We start from the raw sequence: 24202 nt of genomic DNA, 5'->3' as shown, positions 1-24202 counted from the left end.
TGTGTGGTGTTGCATTTCTGGACATTTTTTATTCAGAGAGAATTGCCCTATATATAAATGCTGTTATACTAGATGCAGAAACTATGAAGGTGAGTATCTCAAAAACCTTATGATTCCAAGGTGTTGATTGCCCAGACCACCTTTTGACACAAGAACTACCCTTTATGAAGAAGAACTTGCTGTAGTGTGTTTTCACCTTATTGTTGACTAGGGCTGGGAATTGACAAGAACCTCACCATATAATACATATCTACCTTATATGACTCATGATATGGCTGAAAATGTATAAATAGAGGTTAAAATACAACCAGCTGCATCACACCTGTGCAGCCTAATAAAATATACAGCATCAGGTAACAGTCTGACCCAGTTAATTAAGACAAAAGGAGAACATTTCACTTATGCAACTCAGGACATGCAAATGTAGATGAACTTCATTTTCAGACAATGTTATGACATTGTCTGAAAATGAAGTTCATGAATGATAGATAATTTATAATGCGAAAAAAAAAAACCCATCATAATGCTCAGCTTTTTTTATTCCACAACTTTGCTGTTGTTTTATCTCTTACCCTCTCAGTCTTCACCGCATTGTTGAAGCATCCTGATATCCACGTATGTTTGTGTTTATGTGTGTGAGTGTAATTTTATACTACCATTCATGGCAGAGAAATAAGTAGCAACACTGCTACAGTTTCCATCCCTACTGGGGCCACAGGTGCTAAAAACATACACACATGCTGTGTGTGTGTGTGTGTGTGTGTGTGTGTGTGTGTGTGTGTGTGTGTGTGTGTCTTTGTCTGTCTGTCTGTCTACTCAGCTGCGCACTCACTCCCATATAACCTTTCAGAACCAACAGTGTTTACTCTGTGACTTTCTAATCTAGGCTTAAGATGACACACACTGACCATACCCTACCCCCTTTCCCCATTCTCACCCCATCTGGTCGTCATGGGAACCTGTGACGCCATGGAAACCTGCCATCATGCTTGTGGATTGCTCAGTGTCTGACGTCAGTGCTAGACTGTGCGTCAGGACTTTTCCGTTTTCACGATGATGACTCAGAACTAGGAAAGATTGCACACTGACAGGTCAATGTAATGCATGCAATTGTGTGTGTGTGTGTGTGTGTGTGTGTGTGTATTTGTTTGTTTAGGTGTGTATCGAGACCTATGTATCCAGCTGTCACCAGCGCAGCATCAACACAGCAGTCAGAGCCACGTTGAGTCAGATACTGGGAGACCTGACGCTACAGCTCCGACACAGACAAGAGGTCTCTCACACACGTCAAGATATAATACAATATACAGACATAAACATGCACATAGCTACACACTCACAGAGACAGACAAACCATATACACCTAACAAGGGACCAAATCACACATACGCATTACTGTATATAGTATACACACACAGTTGGACACACAATTTGACGATGACCCCCTATTTTACCACTCTGTAATGTAAAAACACAATTATGACTTCCCTTGATACAGTACCGTCATACACACATACACACACACCTAACTAAAACTTACTTGTACCTTACTAAAACATGCTGTGTGTTCCTCTACAGGGTGTAGATGGAGATGAGGTGACTGCACCTCCATTGCAAAGGAGAGGTACGTCTTTACCAGGTTTAAGACAGTTCTTGGGTTGCAAAATGTGTAATATAATCAATTATATACTGTAGTAATGTTAATATAGTGTATTAATATTAATAGTGACAGGAATTGCTAGAGATGTACAAATGCACAGATGAAAAATATATAAACGTTGATTGGCAGGGTACAAGAAATAACGACTGGTTCATTATTTTTTTTTTTTATTATTTTTTTAGATATTTTTTTGGCATTTCTGCTTTATTTGACAGTCACAGTAGAAATAGACAGGAAAGGCAGGGGAGAGAGAGGGAATGACGTGCAGCAAAGGACCTGAGGTCAGATTTTTGTTTTTGTTTTGTTTTTTTTTTTATCCCAGTACCTCCCACAAAAATTGGAAGCATTCAGGGTCAGATTTACTGCCTTTTGCACGTCTTTTCAGATGCATTCTGCCCTTCACAACATGTGTGCTGTGTTTACTCGTCATCCGAAGTGCACATGCCATAGCAGTGCAATGTGCATTTCTCTCCTGTGTGCATATGCATTTCAATCAATCAGTCAATCAATATCCTTTATTTAACCAGGTAAAAAGACTCATTGAGATTAAAATCTCTTTTTCAGGAGTGACCTGGTCACGAAGGCAGCATAAACAATGTACATAAACATTTAAGGGAGGATTGTGCAAATAATAGGAAGGGATATGATAAGTGTGCCTGATTAGATATTCTGTTGGATTTACTGAAAGGCCATGCAATTTGCGACTGCCAGTGTTGCGTGGAAATTTTTCTGCCTCTAAATAGCACGTGCAAAATTGGTGCAGGAAATGTATTTCAGCCTGTACTAGAAATTTCAGCAGTAACAGCTATCAAGGGTGGACTGCTCTAGGGTATTTTGTGATCTAATAAATTAGATCACAAGGTAGCTTTTAATTTATTTTTAAGGCGCCTCAGTGAATTGGAACACATATTGAACACAATTTACCAAACAAAGAAGGGTTATTAAAAATATACATTAGGTTTCAGTTGCCTTGGCATTCTGTGGAAACATCAGCTGTATTATTGCCATAATCGCCCTCCACCTGTTCTGATAGGAGCGTCTGCTGTGTGAGTTGCTGTGCCTGGCTGAGCCACCAGTTGTGGTGGCTTGTGGTTTAATGAAGGGTACCTTTCCTATTGCTCTTCTTTTAATGGTATTTTTCTCTCTCTTTCTAACTCTGTCAGGCTTTTTCACTCTCACTCTGTTGATTTCCTATGAAATAGGCTAGATGCCCATGTTCCAATTTTGGCTGTTGGCCTCCCCACAAATTATCAGTGTGCACCACCATTCAAGTGTGCACATTTTAAAACTGCAAGTAGAAGGCGACTCAGGCACCCAGTGTGTAATTATCTAATGCCTTAGTAAATCCATCTTTAGTTCCTTGCAGATTCCATCCCTTGTATCTGCCATCTCACTCTTGTCAGTACCCAGAGCTCGTGACCATAGGTGAGGGTTGAAACAAAGATCAACCGGCAAATTGAGAGCCTTGCCTTTTGGCTCAGCTCCTTCTTCACCACAACAGTGCAGTACCACATATCTGCTGCCGCCGCCCCAGTCCGCTTATTGAGCTCTCCGCTTCATTTTAGCCTCACTCGTTAACAAGACCCCGAGATCCAATGTATGTACTAATATCTGATTTTTGATAAATAGCCTAAATTTACAAGAAATACTAGATATGTTTTCAGATTTCACTCACCAGAAATGTAAACAGTAGGGCTGGGCAATCTGTAATATTATATCGTTATTGTGATATGAGCCTAGATATTGTCTGGGATTTTGTAGATCATAATATCATGATATGACATGTTGTCTTGTTACAATTTTAAAACCTACGACACAGTAAAGAGAGGATATTTTCTGAATTTAGACAGGTAGCTGTTATGTTATTTGCTTCTACCTGCTTGCTCGTCATATCCCCATCACTAATGACTGTTTATTATAAAAATCTTATAAATATCTTATAAATACACCAATAGTCAACCCTATAGTATTGTTATAGTATTGTTTTTAAGGTAGTTGGCCAAACATGTCATGATATTTGATTTGTCCATATCGCCCAACCCTAGTACACGACTGCATGGTTTGGACAGAAAGTGTGTCAATAACAGAGTATATTATGTTTAGTCTCTACCTCTCCCTGTCCCTGCCTCTGTGTATTTTGTAGTGTTGTTGGTGCCAAGCATGAAGTGTTTTATGGCTGTTATAAGCTATAATGATGGTCAAGCCAAAGGTAGTGAATAGCACTTTCACAGGCTGACATCATGTCTTTATGATCCTATACATGCACACATACACACATATGCTTAATCGCACACACATACAGTACAGGCCAAAAGTTTGGACACACCTTCTCATTCAATGCGTTTTCTTTATTTTCATGACTATTTACATTGTAGATTCTCACTGAAGGCATCAAAACTATGAATGAACACGTGGAGTTATGTACTTAACAAAAAAAGGTGAAATAACTGAAAACATGTTTTATATTCTAGTTTCTTCAAAATAGCCACCCTTTGCTCTGATTACTGCTTTGCACACTCTTGGCATTCTCTCAATGAGCTTCAAGAGGTAGTCGCCTGAAATGGTTTTCCAACAGTCTTGAAGGAGTTCCCAGAGGTGTTTAGCACTTGTTGGCCCCTTTGCCTTCACTCTGCGGTCCAGCTCACCCCAAACCATCTGGATTGGGTTCAGGTCCGGTGACTGTGGAGGCCAGGTCATCTGCCGCAGCACTCCATCACTCTCCTTCTTGGTCAAATAGCCCTTACACAGCCTGGAGGTGTGTTTGGGGTCATTGTCCTGTTGAAAAATAAATGATGGTCCAACTAAACGCAAACCGGATGGGATGGCATGTCGCTGCAGGATGCTGTGGTAGCCATGCTGGTTCAGTGTGCCTTCAATTTTGAATAAATCCCCAACAGTGTCACCAGCAAAACACCCCCACACCATCACACCTCCTCCTCCATGCTTCACAGTGGGAACCAGGCATGTGGAATCCATCCGTTCACCTTTTCTGCGTCTCACAAAGACACGGCGGTTGGAACCAAATATCTCAAATTTGGACTCATCAGACCAAAGCACAGATTTCCACTGGTCTAATGTCCATTCCTTGTGTTTCTTGGCCCAAACAAATCTCTTCTGCTTGTTGCCTCTCCTTAGCAGTGGTTTCCCAGCAGCTATTTGACCATGAAGGCCTGATTGGCGCAGTCTCCTCTTAACAGTTGTTCTAGAGATGGGTCTGCTGCTAGAACTCTGTGTGGCATTTATCTGGTCTCTGATCTGAGCTGCTGTTAACTTGCGATTTCTGAGGCTGGTGACTCGGATGAACTTGTCCTCAGAAGCAGAGGTGACTCTTGGTCTTCCTCTCCTGGGTCGGTCCTCATGTGTGCCAGTTTCGTTGTAGCGCTTGATGGTTTTTGCGACTCCACTTGGGGACACATGTAAAGTTTTTGCAATTTCCCGGACTGACTGACCTTCATTTCTTAAAGTAATGATGGCCACTCGTTTTTCTTTAGTTAGCTGATTGGTTCTTGCCATAATATGAATTTTAACAGTTGTCCAATAGGGCTGTCGGCTGTGTAGTAACCTGACTTCTGCACAACACAACTGATGGTCCCAACCCCATTGATAAAGCAAGAAATTCCACTAATTAACCCTGATAAGGCACACCTGTGAAGTGAAAGCCATTTCAGGTGACTACCTCTTGAAGCTCATCGAGAGAATGCAAAGAGTGTGCAAAGCAGTAATCAGAGCAAAGGGTGGCTATTTTGAAGAAACTAGAATATAAAACATGTTTTCAGTTATTTCACCTTTTTTTGTTAAGTACATAACTCCACATGTGTTCATTCATAGTTTTGATTCCTTCAGTGAGAATCTACAATGTAAATAGTCATGAAAATAAAGAAAACGCATTGAATGAGAAGGTGTGTCCAAACTTTTGGCCTGTACTGTATACATGCATACAGGCATGCAGACCTCCACACATAGAAGGCTCTATGAATTACTTGGATGTGTGTGCAGGCAGAACGCCAAGCAGCATCAGTGTAGGTATTGATGCAGTTCATTTATTACAGAGAAAAGAGAGGGAGGCAGATAGATAAAGAGATATAACTCAGGAGAGAGAAAAGTAATGAGCTAATTCCTGCTTTATCACTTTGTGTATGTATTGAATGGAGATAAGTATAATGAATTAACTCTGGCATGGTGTGTGTGTGTGTGTGTGTGTATGTGTGTGTGTTCCAGACATTTCTCCTACCAGCCAGGCTCTGTGTGAGGATGTGGTGACGGTGCTAACAGTGTTCTGTGAGAAGCTAGAATCAGTGGACAGGTAATACTGCTTGTTTTTCTATTTTCTTTTTTCTGGATGATTTTATGACCTGTGAGTAGTTTATGAATTAGTTGAAACTGGAATTTATAGTAGATTTAAATAGTTTTCACCTGAAATTAAGCACCATGTTGCTTTTGCCCCTCTTAGAGTCTGTTGTTGCTCTCACCTTTCTTGATGTACAGGTTCGAGTTACTACATCTACAATTGATGTATTGGATTCTGATTGGTTGTCTATTTTCATTCTGATTGACAGGAAAATAACCATGCTCAATGTATCCTCTCACCAGAGAGCACATAATTAACTAACCTCAGTCAACAAGAAAGCAGTGAAAACTGAATATATGTATTCATTTAAATATCTATCTTATCTTATTTACCTGTAGTGATGGTAGGCAGGACAGTAGTGGTGCAGTCTTGGATATTGGTTTGACGTTCTAAATGCTCCTGCCATTGAGGTGGACTTCCCCCCAGCTAACAACCACCTCAATCCACTCAAGTAGTTAAATTATCAAACTTTGAGTTTTATCATGTGTAGCAGAAATTTTACAATCCAAAATGCCATGAAAACAATTTAAAAATAAAATGTATGTGAAAGGTCGGTGATAAGGGACCAGAGGAAAAGAAGGAGCTAGTCACAATGTAGCTAATGTTGCTACTTCAGTAAAGAAAACAAACAATAGCAAATGTACTCCACGCTGGAGGAACTACTGCTCCTCTTTTAAGATTTTTAGATTTCTGGGTATAACATAGGGAACGAAATATTAACCACAAACGCTAGTTTCATGATGCTGAAGTAGTTTTCTACTAATATTGGATATTAGCAGTTTGACTGTGTTTGACTATGGGAACATTAAATTTTCCTTTCAAGATGGCTACGTGGTGATGTCAGGCTGTAAAAGCATATTTATATTTGATACCATTTATGTTTGTGTGTATATTTTTGTGTATATGTGTGTGTTCTTCCCTGCAGTGATAATCAGCTCCTTCAGCTCCTTTACCTAGAGTGCATCCTCTCTATGCTCAGCAGCTGTCCTCCCACAATGCACCTGTCCAGAGGTTTCACCGACCTTATATGGTAAGGCTTGTCAACAAAAGATCTTTACTTATTGTAGAAGTTGCCGCCAAAATAAAGAAAAGGGCTACGAGAGAACAAACAGGCAAAAACAAAATATAAATTAGATGTGGGGGGGTGTTTCAGGAGCGTGGTTTAAAACACCTACAACGTAACCCTGAACAACCCTAAGTTTGGGGTTTCAGAACAGGCATAAGTTCAATTAACTGAGTTGGTTGAACCTAACTGAGGCACATTTGCAGTGAACGTAAAAAGCCAGCATCATGGAGTGCAGATAAAAGGATTCACTATGGCAACCAACCACAAGAAAACCAGATGGTCACATTAAACGCCCCTTGAATCAGATGTTTTCAGATGGACTGCTCAAAAAAAGGCCATGGCTTTGACAACTGAACTGTCATGTCCCCCATGTAAAATGCTGCAGGTTCGACAGGTTTCCTGACTAAATACTTCAGAGCGTACATTAACATGGTTACAGACGAAGGGCCCTATCTTGTGCCACCTGCTATCCGCTGCCACTACCCGCTACCCGCAAATTGCGGATTTAGGAACTTCCGCTATCCCTAAACGGTATCTTGCGCCACCCGCTATCCGTTATGCCGACTCCGTAATTTGCGCCTGGAGGTGTGTCCGTGGGCGTGTTTCATGCTTTGTTTGTCAAAGTTTGGGCTGTTAGGAGAGCGCGCCCAGGCGGCTTCAATGCGCACCCCGACGGAGCCTCGCCACCCACACGGTCGGACTGATACCGGGACGCTGCCGGAATGGACTGAGTATATTACTCATATAGACTGTTTAGAGGTGTTTTGCGGATAGCGGGAGGTGCACAAGATAGCAACTTTTACGGGGGAACGCCTCTTCCTAATTCCTAAATCCGCAAATAGCGGGTTTAGGGAGTCTGGCGCAAGATAGGGCCCCAAGAGTTCATCTAATCCCAGAGTCTTCTCAGTCAGAAATCCCAGGTTCCCAGGTTCTGAGTTAAAAAACTTTGGTGAGTCAGTAAACCCGCTTTCTGAAATACCCCCCTGATCTTGCCCCATCACCTGCTAATGTTTCTTTTCAAGCCAAGGATTTAACATGTGATTGTTTCAGGTCTGTGGTTCACAGACTTAGTTTTGGGAACTAACCAGGGTCTTTGAAGGGTTTCCAGGAAGACTGAAAGAAAGAATAATTCAATTTCAATACTTACCATTTACTAGCATGAGGAGAGAATGTTAAAGAGTGACAGCTACAATCAGTGGCTTCATTCTTTTCACTTTGCTTAGCACTATGATAGTTCTTTTTCACCCCAACAGTTTTTGCTGTTTATTTATTTTCAGCACTCTCATACTGTGAACATGATTATTTTGTCTAATTGGAGGAGTTAGCTGTTTATAGGCAGATGGTTGTTTTGGTCACTACATATTTTTGTAAACGCCCATTGCTGCTGCCCCTTCTCCAAATGGTGTGAACCCAACAGCCCAGACTCTACAGTGAACACCAGAAATGAGATGGATTATGGCTGTGCCAGGCTAAAATTAAACAGTATGGTACAAGAGATGTGGAATGTCACTTGGACAACATAACATTTACATGAAATAACAGGGTAAACACATGTTTTACTAATCGCATTAATTAATGTTAATGTTTAAGTGTACTAGAGTCCTTCCAGTGAGCCACCATGCACCAGGACCAGGTTAGACACGTGTTCACTGTGCTATTTCATGTCGTGTCATGACTGTTGTAAAAACGGTCTATTAGGGCACTGTTTTTTTTGTTTGTTTGTTTGTTTGTTTGTTTGTTTGTTTGTTTGATTTTTCAAGAAAGTAATAACTTATTACTCCCCTCAGGAAACAGCTGTGTCCGTCCCTGGTGGTGATCATGGGAAATCCTGTCAATGACAAAACCATCACCTCCCACCACAGCCACATGGGGGCACCAGACCGAGACCGAGTCTCAGACAGACTTGGTCAAGGTAAGAGCAAAGACGCTTGTCAGTTCTTTGCTAGTTGTAATTAGTTGTCAGAATGGTGATGAGTACTAAAAATAATAGTGTGACAGTTTCAAATTTGGTTTGAAGTTAAAGTGACCTTCAGTAACCAAGCTAGTTGACTGAAAAGTGGTGTAGCTATTTGTCAGATTGAGTTGTTGGAGAAGTTTATGGTGCAACTCAGTTGGACATATAATTATCAAGTTCCGCAGTGCCCATAATTTCACAATCATTCAAATGTCCGTGCTATTGTGATGCTGACTGACTGCTCATTTTCTCTGCCTGAGGCTCAGCTTCAGAGTGCATTCCACGTTAAATTTTGTGGGCTGCAGACTTTAATATGGGTGACTAGCAATCACAGTTCATGTCAGCGGCTGAGAAGCAGATGGAAGACCCCTGCTCCATTTTGGTCTCGTTTGATTTAATTGCAGCTTTTGATACCGCTGACCAGACTGTTTTATTGCATTGCCTTGAAATATGGGTTGGCCTTAATTGCTCTACCCTTGGATTATTACGTTTCTACCTATGTAATGGAGCCTTCTGTGCTGTTTTATGTCTCCTCCTTGCCAAGCTTCCCTCAGGTCATTTGAAAACACAGTGTTCTTTTTCGGTGTTATGTTGATGACACTCACCTGTATGTTGCACTAACATCTAAAGATTTTAGCGGTCTATCTCACATTACAGTGATAGTTTGAATTTTTACTGTTATGTTTGCTACTCCATGTAAGTGTAATACATCCACCGAGACAAGATGTTTGATACCATTTTCACTTCTGTACATGCAGTGGTTCAGTTCCTATCCGCTTGACTCCCATACACTTTAAGTCTATGGGAGTCATTAGACTAGCTCCGTAAAAGTGAAAAAATAAACCTTACAGCAACCCCAAAGCTCTCTTATTTACACAGTGTATCATGTGTATTTAAAATACACGTCTTGGGATTTACAAAAAAAAAAAAAAACTCCCATAGACTTCAAGTCTTTATGCTAAGCTAACACAAAATGCTGTTGGAACCGAACCACTGGACATACAGAGGTGAAAATGGTGTTGAACATCTTGGGTAAGTCTCCATCTGGGTAAGTTGGAAAGAGTATTTTGCCCAAAATGTCGGAGTATTTCTTTGAATGGACAGGTGCATGCTTGAGCCATCACTCTGGTTCTTGTTTTCCTCATTTTCTCCTGGTAGGGATCAGCCCAGACATAGAGTCTTCGTGTGGAGGCGTGTCTGATCAAGGCAGAGGGTCTGGGTGCTCCTCCAGTGCCCCTGCCAGAATCGCACCAGTCGTGCGGACAGTGTGCTACATTGCAGCGGAGCTGGTGCGCCTGGTGGGCTGTGTTGAGTCGATGAAACCAGTGCTGCAGTCGCTCTACCACAGGATCTTATTGTACCCTCCTCCCCAGCACCGCACCGAGGCTATCCGCATCATGAAGGAGGTAAGAAGTGGAGACAGATGGCAAGAGACTTTCCTTGACTAATAATCGCAGATTTCAGGAAGGCCATGGGGACATGTCCTGCTTGGTATTAGGAGGCAGTTGTTTTACATGTTCTGTATTTCTAGATGGATAGTTGAGTTTGACTGAAACATATTTTAGTTCTCTATTTTAGGTCTCTGTCAGTCAGGGCAGTGATTTCCCCTTATTTTTGTTTTGTTTGTTTGTTTAAAGGACTTATGTTATTGCACAGTTGCAAAAATGTTTTCACACATATTGTAATTATTCTAATTGAAATTCTTATGGAATTTATGTTTTTTTAACTTTCACGTCAGTATTTGTTTAATAAACAAAAGAATAGATTCACCAAAAGATGAGAGAGAAGAGTTTTTTTTTTTTTTTTTCTTATGGGCTCTGTCATGTTATAATGATGAATAAAAGGCCTTTGGTTTGAAAAAGACTGAGAACCCCTGATCTATAGAGCAATACTCCTGGAAGTTTTCAGCTCCTGGGAGGCTAGAAGTCATGGGCACCTCAGTGGTACAGATGTTATTTGAACCTTGGGATTCCAGTTGACTGACTTTTCTCAGCACCTCCCTTCTGCCAGAAAGGGAAAACATTTACCCATTCGTTTTAGATTCCTGGAGTGACATAAATAAGGTATGGAGGTTTTAATTAATGGCATACAGGGATCCATAAACTAAGTTCTCCTTTAGAAAAAAAGTGTAGAGGACAGCTCATGATGCCAGTGCATTTTGAGGTGAAGCTTTTCTCTGTGCATCAGAAGGTCCCGTGTCATTCTGTAATTGCATGAATTATTCATACATAGAGATGATTGAGCCAAAACACACACATACACACAGACAGTGTTTCTGTGCCTATGAGAATACTGACGCAGTCCCTGAGCATTTCACCTTACCTCCTTGACCTAAAATAAGCTTTCTTGCATAGACTAGCAAAAATATCCCCTAAGGAAAAGTTCAAAGAAATAATTAAGGTTATACTGCAGAAGATGACATTTGACATTATAGAATTACTAAGTGAATTTAGTGAACAAGAAAGCAATTTGTTCTGAAACAACTTGTGTGTGTGTGTGTGTGTGTGTGTGTATGTATGTGTGTGTGTGTGTGTGTGTGTGTGTGTGTGTGTGTGTGTGTGTGTGTGTGTGTGTGTCTGCGTGATAGATCCTGGGCAGTCCCCAGCGGCTCTATGACTTGGCTGGGCCGTGCGTGGCTGAGCCTGACACCAGGAAGCGCTCCTTCTCCAAGAGGAAGTCCCACCTGGACCTGCTCAAACTGTTAGTAAAACCTCTGTAAATGCACATGTGCTTTGTCCCAGACAAATCTTGTAATCTTGATCTTGTAGTAAGAAAAATGCAGTGGAATGACACCACCTACTTAATAATCTTGGTCATAACATTTTCCAAAATAATTATAACTTTAGCTTTAGTTGTGCATGCTAGAGGCTTTCAGATTGTATCCTACTCAAAAGCAGGGAGAAAAATTCTTATCTGTCTCTGCAGTAATAATTAGCCATGTTGTGTGATGAATACTCTTTGTATCCTTAGATGTCCTGAAAGGAACACACCAGTGATTCTGCATGTTTAGTGAGATATCTACACAATTTATATACTTTTTGTTTCTGCTAATCTCTGCCCAAAGCAAGCAGTCATATTTTAGAATGCCAATATCATTTTTCCTCCCTTTTATCCAGCCATTGGTTTCAATTCATTCCACTACAATATGAAAACGAACTTTCAGAGACTTCAAACTTTCCTCACACCAGTATTCCATCACTGCAATAAAGTCATCCACATTAGTTTTTCCTTGAAATTGACTTGAAATTGGGAGGAGTGAAACACTCCCTCCACCAGAAAATAGTTCCCAGGGCTGTGTTTGCTTTACACAGCCAATTATCCGTTCTGTGGTTTGTGAATGTTGATGACTTTGTTAGCCGCAGAAGCAAAACATTATAAGGCGGCTGTTTCATCCAAAAATTCAAAATTGAAAATTTAGGATTTTGATTACATGTTGGGAAATCTTACGCACCCCTGCTTGATTTGCAAAATGTTGCTACAGTGTTGTTTGTTGCAATGTAAATTGTAAATTGTTAATGGGCCAAACATACAAAATCACTGGTATGGTCTTTTAAGCCAACAGTTCTCAACCTTGAGTCCTTCATGGCAGTACAGGGAATCCCCAGAAATATGTGGAATATTTTAATTTCAGTATTATCTCATTGACTAGAAGTTAGCCCTATGAGAGAATGTGTATGACTGATGATTTCACACTCCTCACTGTTAATTTACCAATGTGCAGTATCTACAGTTATGGAATAACTAAATGTTAATAGATGGGGATCCTTGAGACTTCTTATCAAATACCATGGCCTGATTTGTATCAGTTTGGGGGTCCTTGACACCTAAAAGGTTGAGAACCACTGCTTTAAACCATATTGAAAAAAAGATTAAATTTGAATACTGACTAATTTTTTAATTTCTCTGGCTGCAAGCCAAGCGTTTTAAAACATGTGCTCATCCTCATCCTCCCTCTGGCAGGGTGATGGATGGTATGACGGAGGCCTGTATGAAGGGTGGCATAGAGGCGTGTTACTCATCAGTCTCCTGTGCCTGTGCTCTGCTCGGTGCCTTAGACGAACTCTCCCAGGGCCGCGGCCTTCAGCCCGATCAGGTAACAGGCGCCATTCTGTTTTGACTGCATTTGTCCAAAGAATCTTAGGGATGTGGCCTAGATGCTAGAGGGATATGCTTGTCACCGTGAAGATGCCAGCTTGTAAAAACTTGGTCACATTAAATAAATGAGTAACAGCCTCATTCCTCAATAGCTATTGTCATTGTGCTCTTGAGCAAGGCACTTGAACCCATCTGTTCCAAAGCTGCTCGGTAGCAACAAGCAGAAGACAGTGGTTGAATGAATGTGAATATCTGTTTATATATATCAGGTTCGGCAACCTTTTTGACATGGAGTGCCAGTTTGAAATTTTCTTGTCAATGAGTGTGCCATAATCAACAGTAGGCTAAAACAAAGTTAAATTATGGTATGACACAGTGGTGTACTGTGTAGTCTAGTTTATTCTAGTGGGCATGCGCGCGCGCGCTCATACACACACACTCACACACATGCTAGTGCACACACAGACACAGACCCGGCTCTCTTTCTGAAACGTTAACGTTAGCTCCAGCTGTAGTGTCCCCCGAAGCGGCAGTATTCACAGGACAAGCAGCAGGCTTATTGAAACACTGAAATAGTGTCATTTGGTTTTGCTTTCTTTTCATTGTTTTTTCACAACGGACTAGCGTTGGACCATTTGAGGTTGTTGACTCGTGCCCCTCTTCTTCTAAGCAAGGGTTGTCAAACTGGTGCCATGGAGGGTTTTCATTCCAACCGAAAACTCCACCAGGTTGGAATGAAAACCTGCAGCCTCTCAGCCCTCCATGGCACCAGTTTGACACCCCTGTTCTAAGCCATACACCTTTTTTCCCACCATACAACTTCACTGTTTCCTTAGTAGTTTACGTCATAGATATCTATAATAAAGGCCTTTGAACGGGAAAGTGAACGTCAAAAAAACATACTGATACGTATCTTTGCACATTTTTAAGTGGTTATACGGAAATTCGGGACCTTTTCTAGTGGGTATACGGTGTATACCTGCGTATCACGTAGACTACACCACTGGTATGACACAAAATACAAAAACATTTCCAACACACCTGCACACACATGCATCTTTTAACCCTGCTGTTTGCTGATCTCTGACATTTTCTGCCATTTCATAGACATGTCGCTGAACACTTCTTGCTGACATGGGACTGTCCTTGATTGTTTCTTTGTTTGGCAAGTTTTCAAAAAGCATATCGGAGCAACTGGGAAAAGCCTCCTTAATATATTCTCCATTGGTGAACGGCTTTCCATGCTTAGCAATGCAATGAGCAATGCGATAACTAGCTTCAGCGGCGTTGCCATCAGCAAGCTAACGTTACCATTACCACATCTGAAGCGTTGGTCTCTGTGGTAAATGTGGGCCGGGCAGCAGGGCAGCGGCTGCACCTGCAAAAAGCGGTGTGTGGGCGGGAGTTTGCGCTGTCACTCAAACTCACGCTGTCACTCATGAGCTGGTACCATCCCTTATGGGTGATTATAAACAATAGGCCTACTGAAAGGGCCTTTGCCAGTGTGCCAATGATTACACTGCGGCGTGCCAACCGTGGCACACCGCAAGTTATACACATAGATAGATAGATTGATAGATAGATAGATAGATAGAGATAGATACAGATATAGATAGATATAGCTATAGATCTATCTGTAGCTACACTATATTACCAAAAGTATTCGCTCACCTGCCTTTACTCATACTATGAACTGAAGTGCCATCCCATTCCTAACCCATAGAGTTCAATATGATGTCGGTCCAACTTTTGCAGCTATTACAGCTTCAACTCTTCTGGGAAGACTGTCCACAAGGTTGAGGAGAGTGTTTATAGGAATTTTTGACCATTCTTCCAAAAGCGCATTGGTGAGGTCACACACTGATGTTGGTCGAGAAGGCCTGGCTCTCAGTCTCCGCTCTAATTCATCCCAAAGGTGTTCTATCGGGTTCAGGTCAGGACTCTGTGCAGGCCAGTCAAGTTCATCCACACCAGACTCTGTCATCCATGTCTTTATGGACCTTGCTTTGTGCACTGGTGCACAGTCATGTTGGAAGAGGAAGGGGCCCGCTCCAAACTGTTCCCACAAGGTTGGGAGCATGGAATTGTCCAAAATGTTTTGGTATCCTGAAGCATTCAAAGTTCCTTTCACTGGAACTAAGGGGCCAAGCCCAGCTCCTGAAAAACAACCCCACACCATAATTCCTCCTCCACCAAATTTCACAGTCGGCACAATGCAGTCTGAAATGTACCGTTCTCCTGGCAACCTCCAAACCCAGACTCGTCCATCAGATTGCCAGATGGAAAAGCGTGATTCATCACTCCAGAGAACGCGTCTCCACTGCTCTAGAGGCCAGTGGCGGCGTGCTTTACACCATTGCATCCGACGCTTTGCATTGCACTTGGTGATGTGTGGCTTGGCTGCAGCTGCTCGGCCATGGAAACCCATTCCATGAAGCTCTCTGCGTACTGTACTTGGGCTAATCTGAAGGTCACATGAAGTTTGTAGCTCTGTAGCAATTGACTGTGCAGAAAGTCGGCGACCTCTTTGCAGTATGTGCTTCAGCATCCGCTGACCCCTCTCCGTCACTTTACGTGGCCTACCACTTCGTGGCTGAGTTGCTGTTGTTCCCAAACGCTTCCATTTTGTTATAATAGAGCTGACAGTTGACTGTGGAATATTTAGGAGCGAGGAAATTTCACGACTGGATTTGTTGCACAGGTGGCATCCTATGACAGTTCCACGCTGGAATTCACTGAGCTCCTGAGAGCGGCCCATTCTTTCACAAATGTCTTGTTTCACAGTCTGCATGCCTGAGTGCTTGATTTTATACACCTGTGGCCAGGCCAAGTGATTAGGACACCTGATTCTGATCATTTGAATGGGTGAGCGAATACTTTTGGTAATATAGTGTATATCTATCTCTATCTATCTCTATCTATCTATCTATCTCTAGATGAGCCAGACATTTTCAGCAGTCTGGAAGGTTTGGTAGTTCTCCAAATATTACATTCTTTAATTACCACATTGCACTCATTGTAATTTAAACATATTGGTTTGGCATTTGCAGATGGCAGTAAAGTATTTGCCAGTCCAGGCAGGGCTAAGCTGATCATTTTCATAGTCAGTTTTACATTTCACGGTTGAAAGAGATAGCCTATATTTTCAGTAGACCACTTGCACTGCTGTAACTATACAGGCTACGCGATTTTGTAGCTGTTAACACATTTTTTTAAAAATATTATTACAATTAAAATATTAAAACTGCTATCAAAATAGCTATCAAATAACTGTTCCACAGGCTCGCTTGCTCCTTAGACGACTGGATGATCTAAAAGATGGGGTGGAGTCAACACGTGAGTCCATGGAGATCAACGAAGCCGACTTCCGGTGGCAGAGACGCATCCTCTCATCTGAGCATGCTCCGTGGGACCCCAACTCCGTGTCATCGTCCTCTAACATGGCTGCTGCTGCCACCGAGCGCAGCCCCGACATCAGCATCAGCATCACCACAGAAACAGGCCAGACCACTCTGGATCTAGAGGCGGGGGAGCTTGGCCTGGGAATGGGCCACACCACGCCCGAGGAATGCGGGGACGAACCACGCCTCCCCTCGCCCTCCTCCTGCAGCGGCTTGGACGGAATCGAGCGCGAGCCGAGCCTCGAGCCGGGCCTGAGAGGCCACCAGGAGGGAGACGGAGGTGCAGGAGAGCTTGGAGGACGAGGAGAGAAAGAGAGGGCAGGAGGAAGAGGAGGAGGAGGAGGAGGAGGAGGAGGAGGAGGAGGTGGGGCGGGAGTGGAGAGAGGAGGCATGGTTCCACCTGATGTGGTCCAGCGGAGCCATGCCCTCGTATACCCGGATATCACCAATTTCCTGTCTGTGGAGTCCAGGGCCAGGTCACACCATGGAGGAGGGTCACGATATAGCGAGAGCAATTTCAGGTACAGATGGATCTTTGTGTGTGTGTGTGTGTGTGTGTGTGTGCGTGTCTGTGTGTGTGCGCGCACGCAGACAAATCACCATACCTTGAGTCTCACATCACCAGTGCTCTATTCTAAATCCAAGTCATGAGTGTCCAAGTCAGAGCCTGTCACATAATCAAAAGAAGGAGAACAACAACAATAAAAAAACCTTAACAAATCTTTGGATTATCAACAATAATTAAAAAAAACAGTGTCATTTTATTCTTAATGAATATATCAGTATATCATCCTTCCATGGAGAGAGTATTTGGTTGTATTTGTGTTTGCCTTTGTGTGTTTCATTATTGGCAGAAATAACAATGCACCCTTACTACTATAATTTGGTTGCTTTTTGATGTATTTATACTTTCTTGACTATCGTTAAATTCAGTCATTCAGTCATCAGTGTACTTTTTGCATGTTTTTAATTGAAGCTGCTCCAATACATGTTGAATTGCATCCATGACAGCATGCAGATGGTGAGGTTTTAGTAGGGGAGGTATGGGAAAGGATTGTGTGTTATATAGCTTTTTTCACAGCAGCCATTTCAACATGAAATAAAAACACTGGTGTTACTAATAACATTAATGAAGTGTCAGTTCCATTTGGGTCTAACAGAGCCAGGGTCCTGATGTTGTGCATGTTGCCTCACTGGAAACTCTCACTGGAAACTCACTTAAATGGAACTGAACCTTAATTCATGTCATAAGGAGCACCTGTGTTTACCTGCTATTTCATGTCCGATTGGCTGCTGTGAAAAGGGGCTGTATGTTTCCTTTGCTTTCCTTTACTGTTTGGGTAAACTTCCAGCATAAGTAAGTAAAATACACAACTCGAACAGTATATTTTTGTGTGCCTGTATGTATTACATAGTCTTTACTTTAGTATGTCTTGTCTCTTTGTGTTACATGTGAGCTCCTGTTACACGTTTAATTGTATATCTGTCTGATTAGTTAAATTAAACTAATTAATTTCTCTACTTGTGCACCAGTGTGGAGGAGCAAGACCTGTCGCGGACAGAGTTCGACTCGTGTGACCAGTACTCCATGGCGGCTGAGAAGGACTCAGGCCGCTCCGACGTGTCTGATATCGGCTCCGACAACGTCTCTCTGGCTGACGAGGAGCAGCAGACGCCTCGCGACTGCCCGGGCCACCGCTCCCTGCGTACCGCTGCCCTGTCGCTCAAACTCCTCCGTAACCAGGAAGCCGACCAGCAGAGCGCCAGGCTGTTTGTCCAGTCACTAGTGGCGCTGCTGCCCCGACTGCTGGGTTTGGCCAGCACCACAGACGTGGACCTGTCGCTGCAGAACTTCTCCTCTACATTCTGCTCTGGACTGCAGGCTGGTGAGAGAGGGATGGAGGGATGGGAAGGGATTGAGTAGAGACGGGGTAATGAGTAGGGGTTGGGGTGAAATGGATTCAGCACAATCGTTTTTCTTACTGTTTTTGATTTGCTGATGCCAGAAATCTGTCATTAAGTTACATTTGCCATATCACAACTTTATGAAGAAAGTTGGAGTCCTGCAATCTCTGAGCAAAGCCAACAGGGTTGGACATATATTGTATTGAAAATACAAAACAAGCCAATGCCAATTACTACTTCATAGTTTTCTTTCACAGTCAGTCAAAGAGCCTGTTCTGTTAGCATTGATGAAGAATCGTGATCAAATTGTATTGTGAGATCACTTGGTGATTCCCACCCCTAGTAATGAGTAATGCTGAGTTGGCTCTAGGTAGGCATGATGATACCATACAACCATACAGCTATGATACCATAATCAATAAAGTTTCGGTAAAGTCACTCAATGACTTAATGACCTGTCTGAAGCCTGAGAAGTGGGATTTGCACATGTCATCATGCTGCATTTTTGGAATCAGAGTTATAGAGTAATAGACTACCAAAGAGGAGCAGGTGGATCCCGAAAGCCACCCCATATATTTCCTTATATGGTGATAAAGTTGGCCAAGTGTAGGCTGGAGCTACAGCTGCTGCTAGCCAAGAACAGGATCATCTAGAACGCCCCCTCATGTACACCGAAGTTTATACAGATATCTCCCTAACTGCAAAATAATTGTCATGGGGTACAATAAATGAGTGAGTGAGTGAATAATTTATTTATAATTTAATTAAAAAAAAATATATAAAGCTGCATTTAGTGGCATAAATTATTCCATTTAAAGATTGTCAGCAGACATATTTCCATTGTGACCCTATAACAATGAGCAAGCAAATTTGATAAGACAGTACAATTAAAACAGGACAGGCAGCATAATGGCAGACTGGCAAGGTAAATTATAAATGACATAACCTATATGTTACTGAAAAGACAAGGATGTTTAAAAATTTTTAAAGAAGAGAAATTAAACAACAAAATAAATTCCAACTGTAACTCATCTCATAAAATAATAAATATTGACTTTGTACACAGAAGATGATGGGAGGAGTATCAGGTTGTTCAGCAGCCAGTGAGTAAAGGGCCATAGAGGGACTTTTCTCTGTCTGGCCCTCACAAAATTCCTTTTCTTTTTTATCTGCAAAGACAAATAAAAAATCAATGGGGATGTGTTGTATGTAGCAACCCTTAGCTTCAGGCTGCCTGCCTAATTCTCAAACCTGTTCATCCATTTCATTGCTGACATGCTGAAATACTTTTCTGTTTTTTAAACCAATCTTATGGCAACTACCAAACTTTGTTTTATAGTCCTCAGACAAACACACAAGCTGAGTTTCTCCTCCATCCCTTTGTGTTCATCACATAATGCTGTAATCGGATCGGAGAGGCCTCTCTGTGAAAGGTCATCTGCAAACTGGAGCAGCAAGACTGAGTGGAAATGTTGAGCAGTGTTCTATGCCCAAGGTGGCAGCACCTCTGAGAAGCTGCTACATAGAGCAGCCATGGCTCAGCCAACACAGACTGATTTTGCTGATAACCATGTGCACCATCCCAAAGGGAAAGAGAAGAAGAAGAAGAAGAAGAAGAAGAAGAAGAAGAAGAAGGGACGAAACTGTGTGAGAGAGATAAAGACAGATATATATAGAGAAAGAACAATTACAGATTCTTTGAAGTTTTCTTTTTTCTGAGTATGACAGGAAGATTTCAGGAGCTGTTGAAGTTCATTGTTAATGTGTGAAGATTCGGTTAGGTTTTCATGATCATACAGCTCGTACTTCCTCCTGTAATGCTTGATGGAAACATTTGTTTTAGAAAATAATTTTCTGAAATGCTGATAGTGCTGTGGTGTAAAGGAAGAGGCAAAGCACGGTGTACTGTTGTTAGCAGTCTTTTGTGTACACATGCATAAACATATGTGGCTGGGTGTGTTTTAGCTCCCACCCTTCAGATAAATTCCCTTGCAGACTGTGTGTGTGTGTGTGTGTGTGTGTGTGTGTGTGTGTGTGTGTGTGTGTGTGTGTGTGTGTGTGTGTGTGTGTTAGTGTCAGACTAATGCAGGATATTTACTGAGGGCGGAGTGGCCTCTTCCTTTACTAATCATTGCTGCAGCTAGGAAGAGCTCTGCTGTTGCTGCTGTTCAATTTATAGTCCCAAATCTACCACCTTTTACAGACTTGCTGTTTCCAAAATAACGCAAGTAAAACTTACTGGCAATAATTAATAATCAAATAAAACTGAGTTTATTCTGCTGTTGCACCCACTGTAAGTCACTGCAGATAAGCATGTCTGCCTAAAATGTAAACGTAATGTCAATTTAAATGCAGTTTAAATATATACAGCATACATCATTTTGAGGCAAGAACTGTTAAATCTAACGCTGACGCTTCAGGGCACAGCCCATAAATCCAGCTCTAAACACAGTTTTTCCCCTAGGACTTTTTTACATTAGCAGTGCAGAATTCTGAATCAAATTAAATGCCACACTTAAATGACTTCATTAATTTGGCCCATGTTGCAATTCCCTAGTGCATGTTTCTCTGATGAAAATGCTTACTTTGTCATTGGCTACAAGATTGTATCTCCCACTCCGCCTGTCGACTTCCCACTCATTTCCTCCATGCAATCTCAACCTTTCTCTGATCCCTTTGTTTCCTCTCGCTCATTTCTACCAAAGTCTGTAGAGAGACAAAGCCAAACCACATCCACTGACTGCTGAGACAGAAAAAAAGAGTGCAGTACAGTCTTTTGTCCATCAGGGGCAGTGCTTAGCACTTGTTAAACAGAGTATAGTACATGGCGGTCAATGGGGCTAAACACAACCAAATGATACTACATTTGATTCCAGATATTTATGAGTAACTGGACTATCATTGTTACACTGTCCAAATTTATATAATGAAGACAGAATTATAAGCTGATGTGAAATCAGTGATTTTAAAATGATTTAAATTTCAGAAGATTTCCACTAGCTTTGTGGCTATGTGCTGCTGACTGGTTCTAGATTTCATTCATCTAAGATCATAAAAATGTGGATCCTCTTAACCAGCATCTGCTCATTTTGAGCAGTGCACAGTAGAAAAAGTTATTATCATTTAGAGAGGTGAGTCCCATTGACTGCTATTCATCTTACTTTGTTTAATCCAGTTTTAGCGCTCACATATGTCTCTCCATATAAACTAGCTGTTATATTATCAGTTTCTGTTGACTTTTCAGGTTAAGACATTAGATGTATGGGCAAAGCTTCTAATACAGCTGTATTAAAACCTCCTGTCTCCCTGTCACCACCATCTCTGTCTCTTTAGGTGGAATTCATTCCCCCGGCTTTGAGGCCGGTGACAGTCTGAGCTGCCAGGCTCTGATGAATGCCGACGGCCTCTACCTGGTGTCTTACTACGCTCTGCTGCTCAACCTCAAACTATGCTGCTGTGACTACTACCGACGCCGCACACTAGCCCCCGTCCTCAGCCTGGTGAGTAGAGGACAGCACAAATAGAGTACACCAGAGCAGGAGTTGTCAAACCTTTTCATGTTCTAGGCTCCAAAGCTGACTTTCAATAAGCTGCAGACTCCCATTTGAAGTGATTTTGATCTATAAGGACCCTTAAGAGCTAATTTGCCTGTGAAAGGCAACTGAATGCAGCCTTTCACAAGCATTTAAACATGGGTTTGAGTTTGAGTGTATTTACTTTCATGCTCACAGTTAACAACTGAGTAGAAGCAGACTTTGTATTAATAAAGAAATTGAAAAATATGTGTGCATGATTGTACATTATAAAAATAAAACTGTATCTATATACAAACATGCACCCATCCATCCATGCTCATACATTCACAAATACAACTGTACACTTAAATACAATCATGCATGTATTTTAAAACACTATAAAACAGCAATATACAATACCAACAAAAAACAAACAAAAAAACAAGCCAATAAACCTCCAAAGTCTTCTGTTAGTTCCATTCAGTTTTGAATTGTACACAATAAATCTGATCCATCTTCACAGATTTGACATTTAAATATACAGTATATATAGTTATATAGTTTTCTTCTGTCTTTACTTTCTTTTTTAACTTATACTCCGACATTTTTTTTTTTTTTTTGCTGATTTGCCAATTACCTTTTATTCCCATGTGTTTGAAATCAATCAATCATCAATCAATCCCATGTTTGTGAAATCAAGAAATCAAGTGAATTTGTGCAGTTTTCAAAGGGCTAAATCATTTTGATGTGTTCTTGACCTCTGACAAATCATGGTTAAATTTAACCTGAAAGAAGGTACATTCAAGCCATTTCGAGTGGAGTGGATTAAATTAAAGTGAAATTAAACTGTTCCTCAAGTTGCTGAGGACCCCCTGGAAGCCCTCAAACACCCCTGGAGGTCCACGGACCCTACTTTAAAAACCATTGCACTAGAGTTAGGTTGAGCTGAAGACAGTAGAAGCACAGTAGATGAAAGCAGAGAAGAAGAAGTAGAGTTTGATTACATAGAATAGACTAGAGGTAGAGCAGGCTCGAGCACAGAGAAAACTGACTATAGAGTAGAGTTGAACTATAGTGGAAGAGGGTTGAGTAGTACAGAGTAGACTTGACAAGTAGAGTGAATTAGAGCAACGGTGAAGTAGAGTATTACTAGAGTAGAGGTTTTCAAACTATAGGTCCCAACCCACTGATGGAGACAGGTGGGTTGTGGGAAGGCTGCATCGGTGCATTCTTTTCTCAGTAGTGTCAGATGGAAATGTTTAAATCATGCAGTGTAGGTCTGTGATGATAAATGGCACAATGTCTACATCCGTCAGACCCCACTAAAGCTCCTCTGACCATGATGCCCTCGGGAAAATGAGAATAACTAGAGAGTGCTAGCAGCCTTCTCAGCTTGCTGACAACATGGACAGATTTTTCAAAACCCAGAGCAGCTGATGTGCTCTCGGAACAAAAAGGACTGGACTCCAGAAATGAAAAAGGCACCACATAGGAAGTGCAATGAATTGTTTCAACTATTTTTAGGTTTAAAGCTGATTTTTTGTTTGTTTTGTTTTGTTTATTTGTTTCACTGATGCTTTTCAATTGAACAATTTAAATGATGTTTAATGTGCAACAAATAATAAAACATTATATTAATTTTGTCATATGGAATTTATGCTGCGTTCCAGGCCACCCGTAACTGGTAATTTACCGGTTAAAAGTGGGTGGGGCTATAGCCAAACCTGTGAATTCACACCTGTGAACTCGATTGTGCTCAACGTACTCCGACTTCCTTGTTCGAATGGAGACCAACTGAAGACGGTTGTATTTATCGGTTATGCCTGGAACGGTTTGAAGTCGTAACTCGTGACTTTGAAGTCGTGATTCACAGGTTCACAGGTCCGCTGGAATGCAGCATTAAGAATGTTTTAAATTTAGTCTGCTAGTATGAAAATGCCCGCTCAATAGCCTGCTAGAATGATTTTTGATTGATATTATCTTACAAAAAAAAAAAAAAAAACCCTCACATGGTTGACAGACATGGTTTGTAGGACTGAACAAATGGAGATATATGTTTTTGGCAGATACACTATTGAAATAGTGAAGGATCATTAGTGATGAATTTAAGTGCACTGAAAGCTTAACTACTTTAGCAACAACTTGATTTCATGTCAAACAGTATTTGGAGGATCTAAGGACAAACAGTTACCTGCAAATGTGGGTCCTAGCTTGAAAAGATTTGGGAGCTCTTGTGCTAGAGGTAGAGTAGATGACAC

General features: G+C 41.6%; 1 protein-coding gene across 1 annotated transcript in view; it reads left to right on the top strand.

The window, feature by feature from the left end:
• arfgef3 (ARFGEF family member 3) overlaps positions 1-24202 on the top strand; it is an 84161-nt gene that overhangs the window by 16678 nt on the left and 43281 nt on the right. Inside the window, exons 6-16 of the mRNA XM_030071320.1 lie at positions 1157-1273; positions 1579-1624; positions 5879-5963; positions 6934-7038; positions 8862-8986; positions 10187-10434; positions 11616-11728; positions 12989-13121; positions 16405-17045; positions 18058-18410; positions 21763-21929. Coding sequence (XP_029927180.1) covers positions 1157-1273; positions 1579-1624; positions 5879-5963; positions 6934-7038; positions 8862-8986; positions 10187-10434; positions 11616-11728; positions 12989-13121; positions 16405-17045; positions 18058-18410; positions 21763-21929 — 2133 coding nt within the window. The remainder of the gene's footprint in view (positions 1-1156; positions 1274-1578; positions 1625-5878; positions 5964-6933; positions 7039-8861; positions 8987-10186; positions 10435-11615; positions 11729-12988; positions 13122-16404; positions 17046-18057; positions 18411-21762; positions 21930-24202) is intronic.

This window comes from Myripristis murdjan, chromosome 15 (genome assembly GCF_902150065.1).
Source record: "Myripristis murdjan chromosome 15, fMyrMur1.1, whole genome shotgun sequence".
In the NCBI taxonomy this organism is placed as follows: domain Eukaryota; kingdom Metazoa; phylum Chordata; class Actinopteri; order Holocentriformes; family Holocentridae; genus Myripristis; species Myripristis murdjan.
Note: the sequence above shows the minus strand (reverse complement) of the source record. Positions and strands in the feature narration are given on the sequence as shown.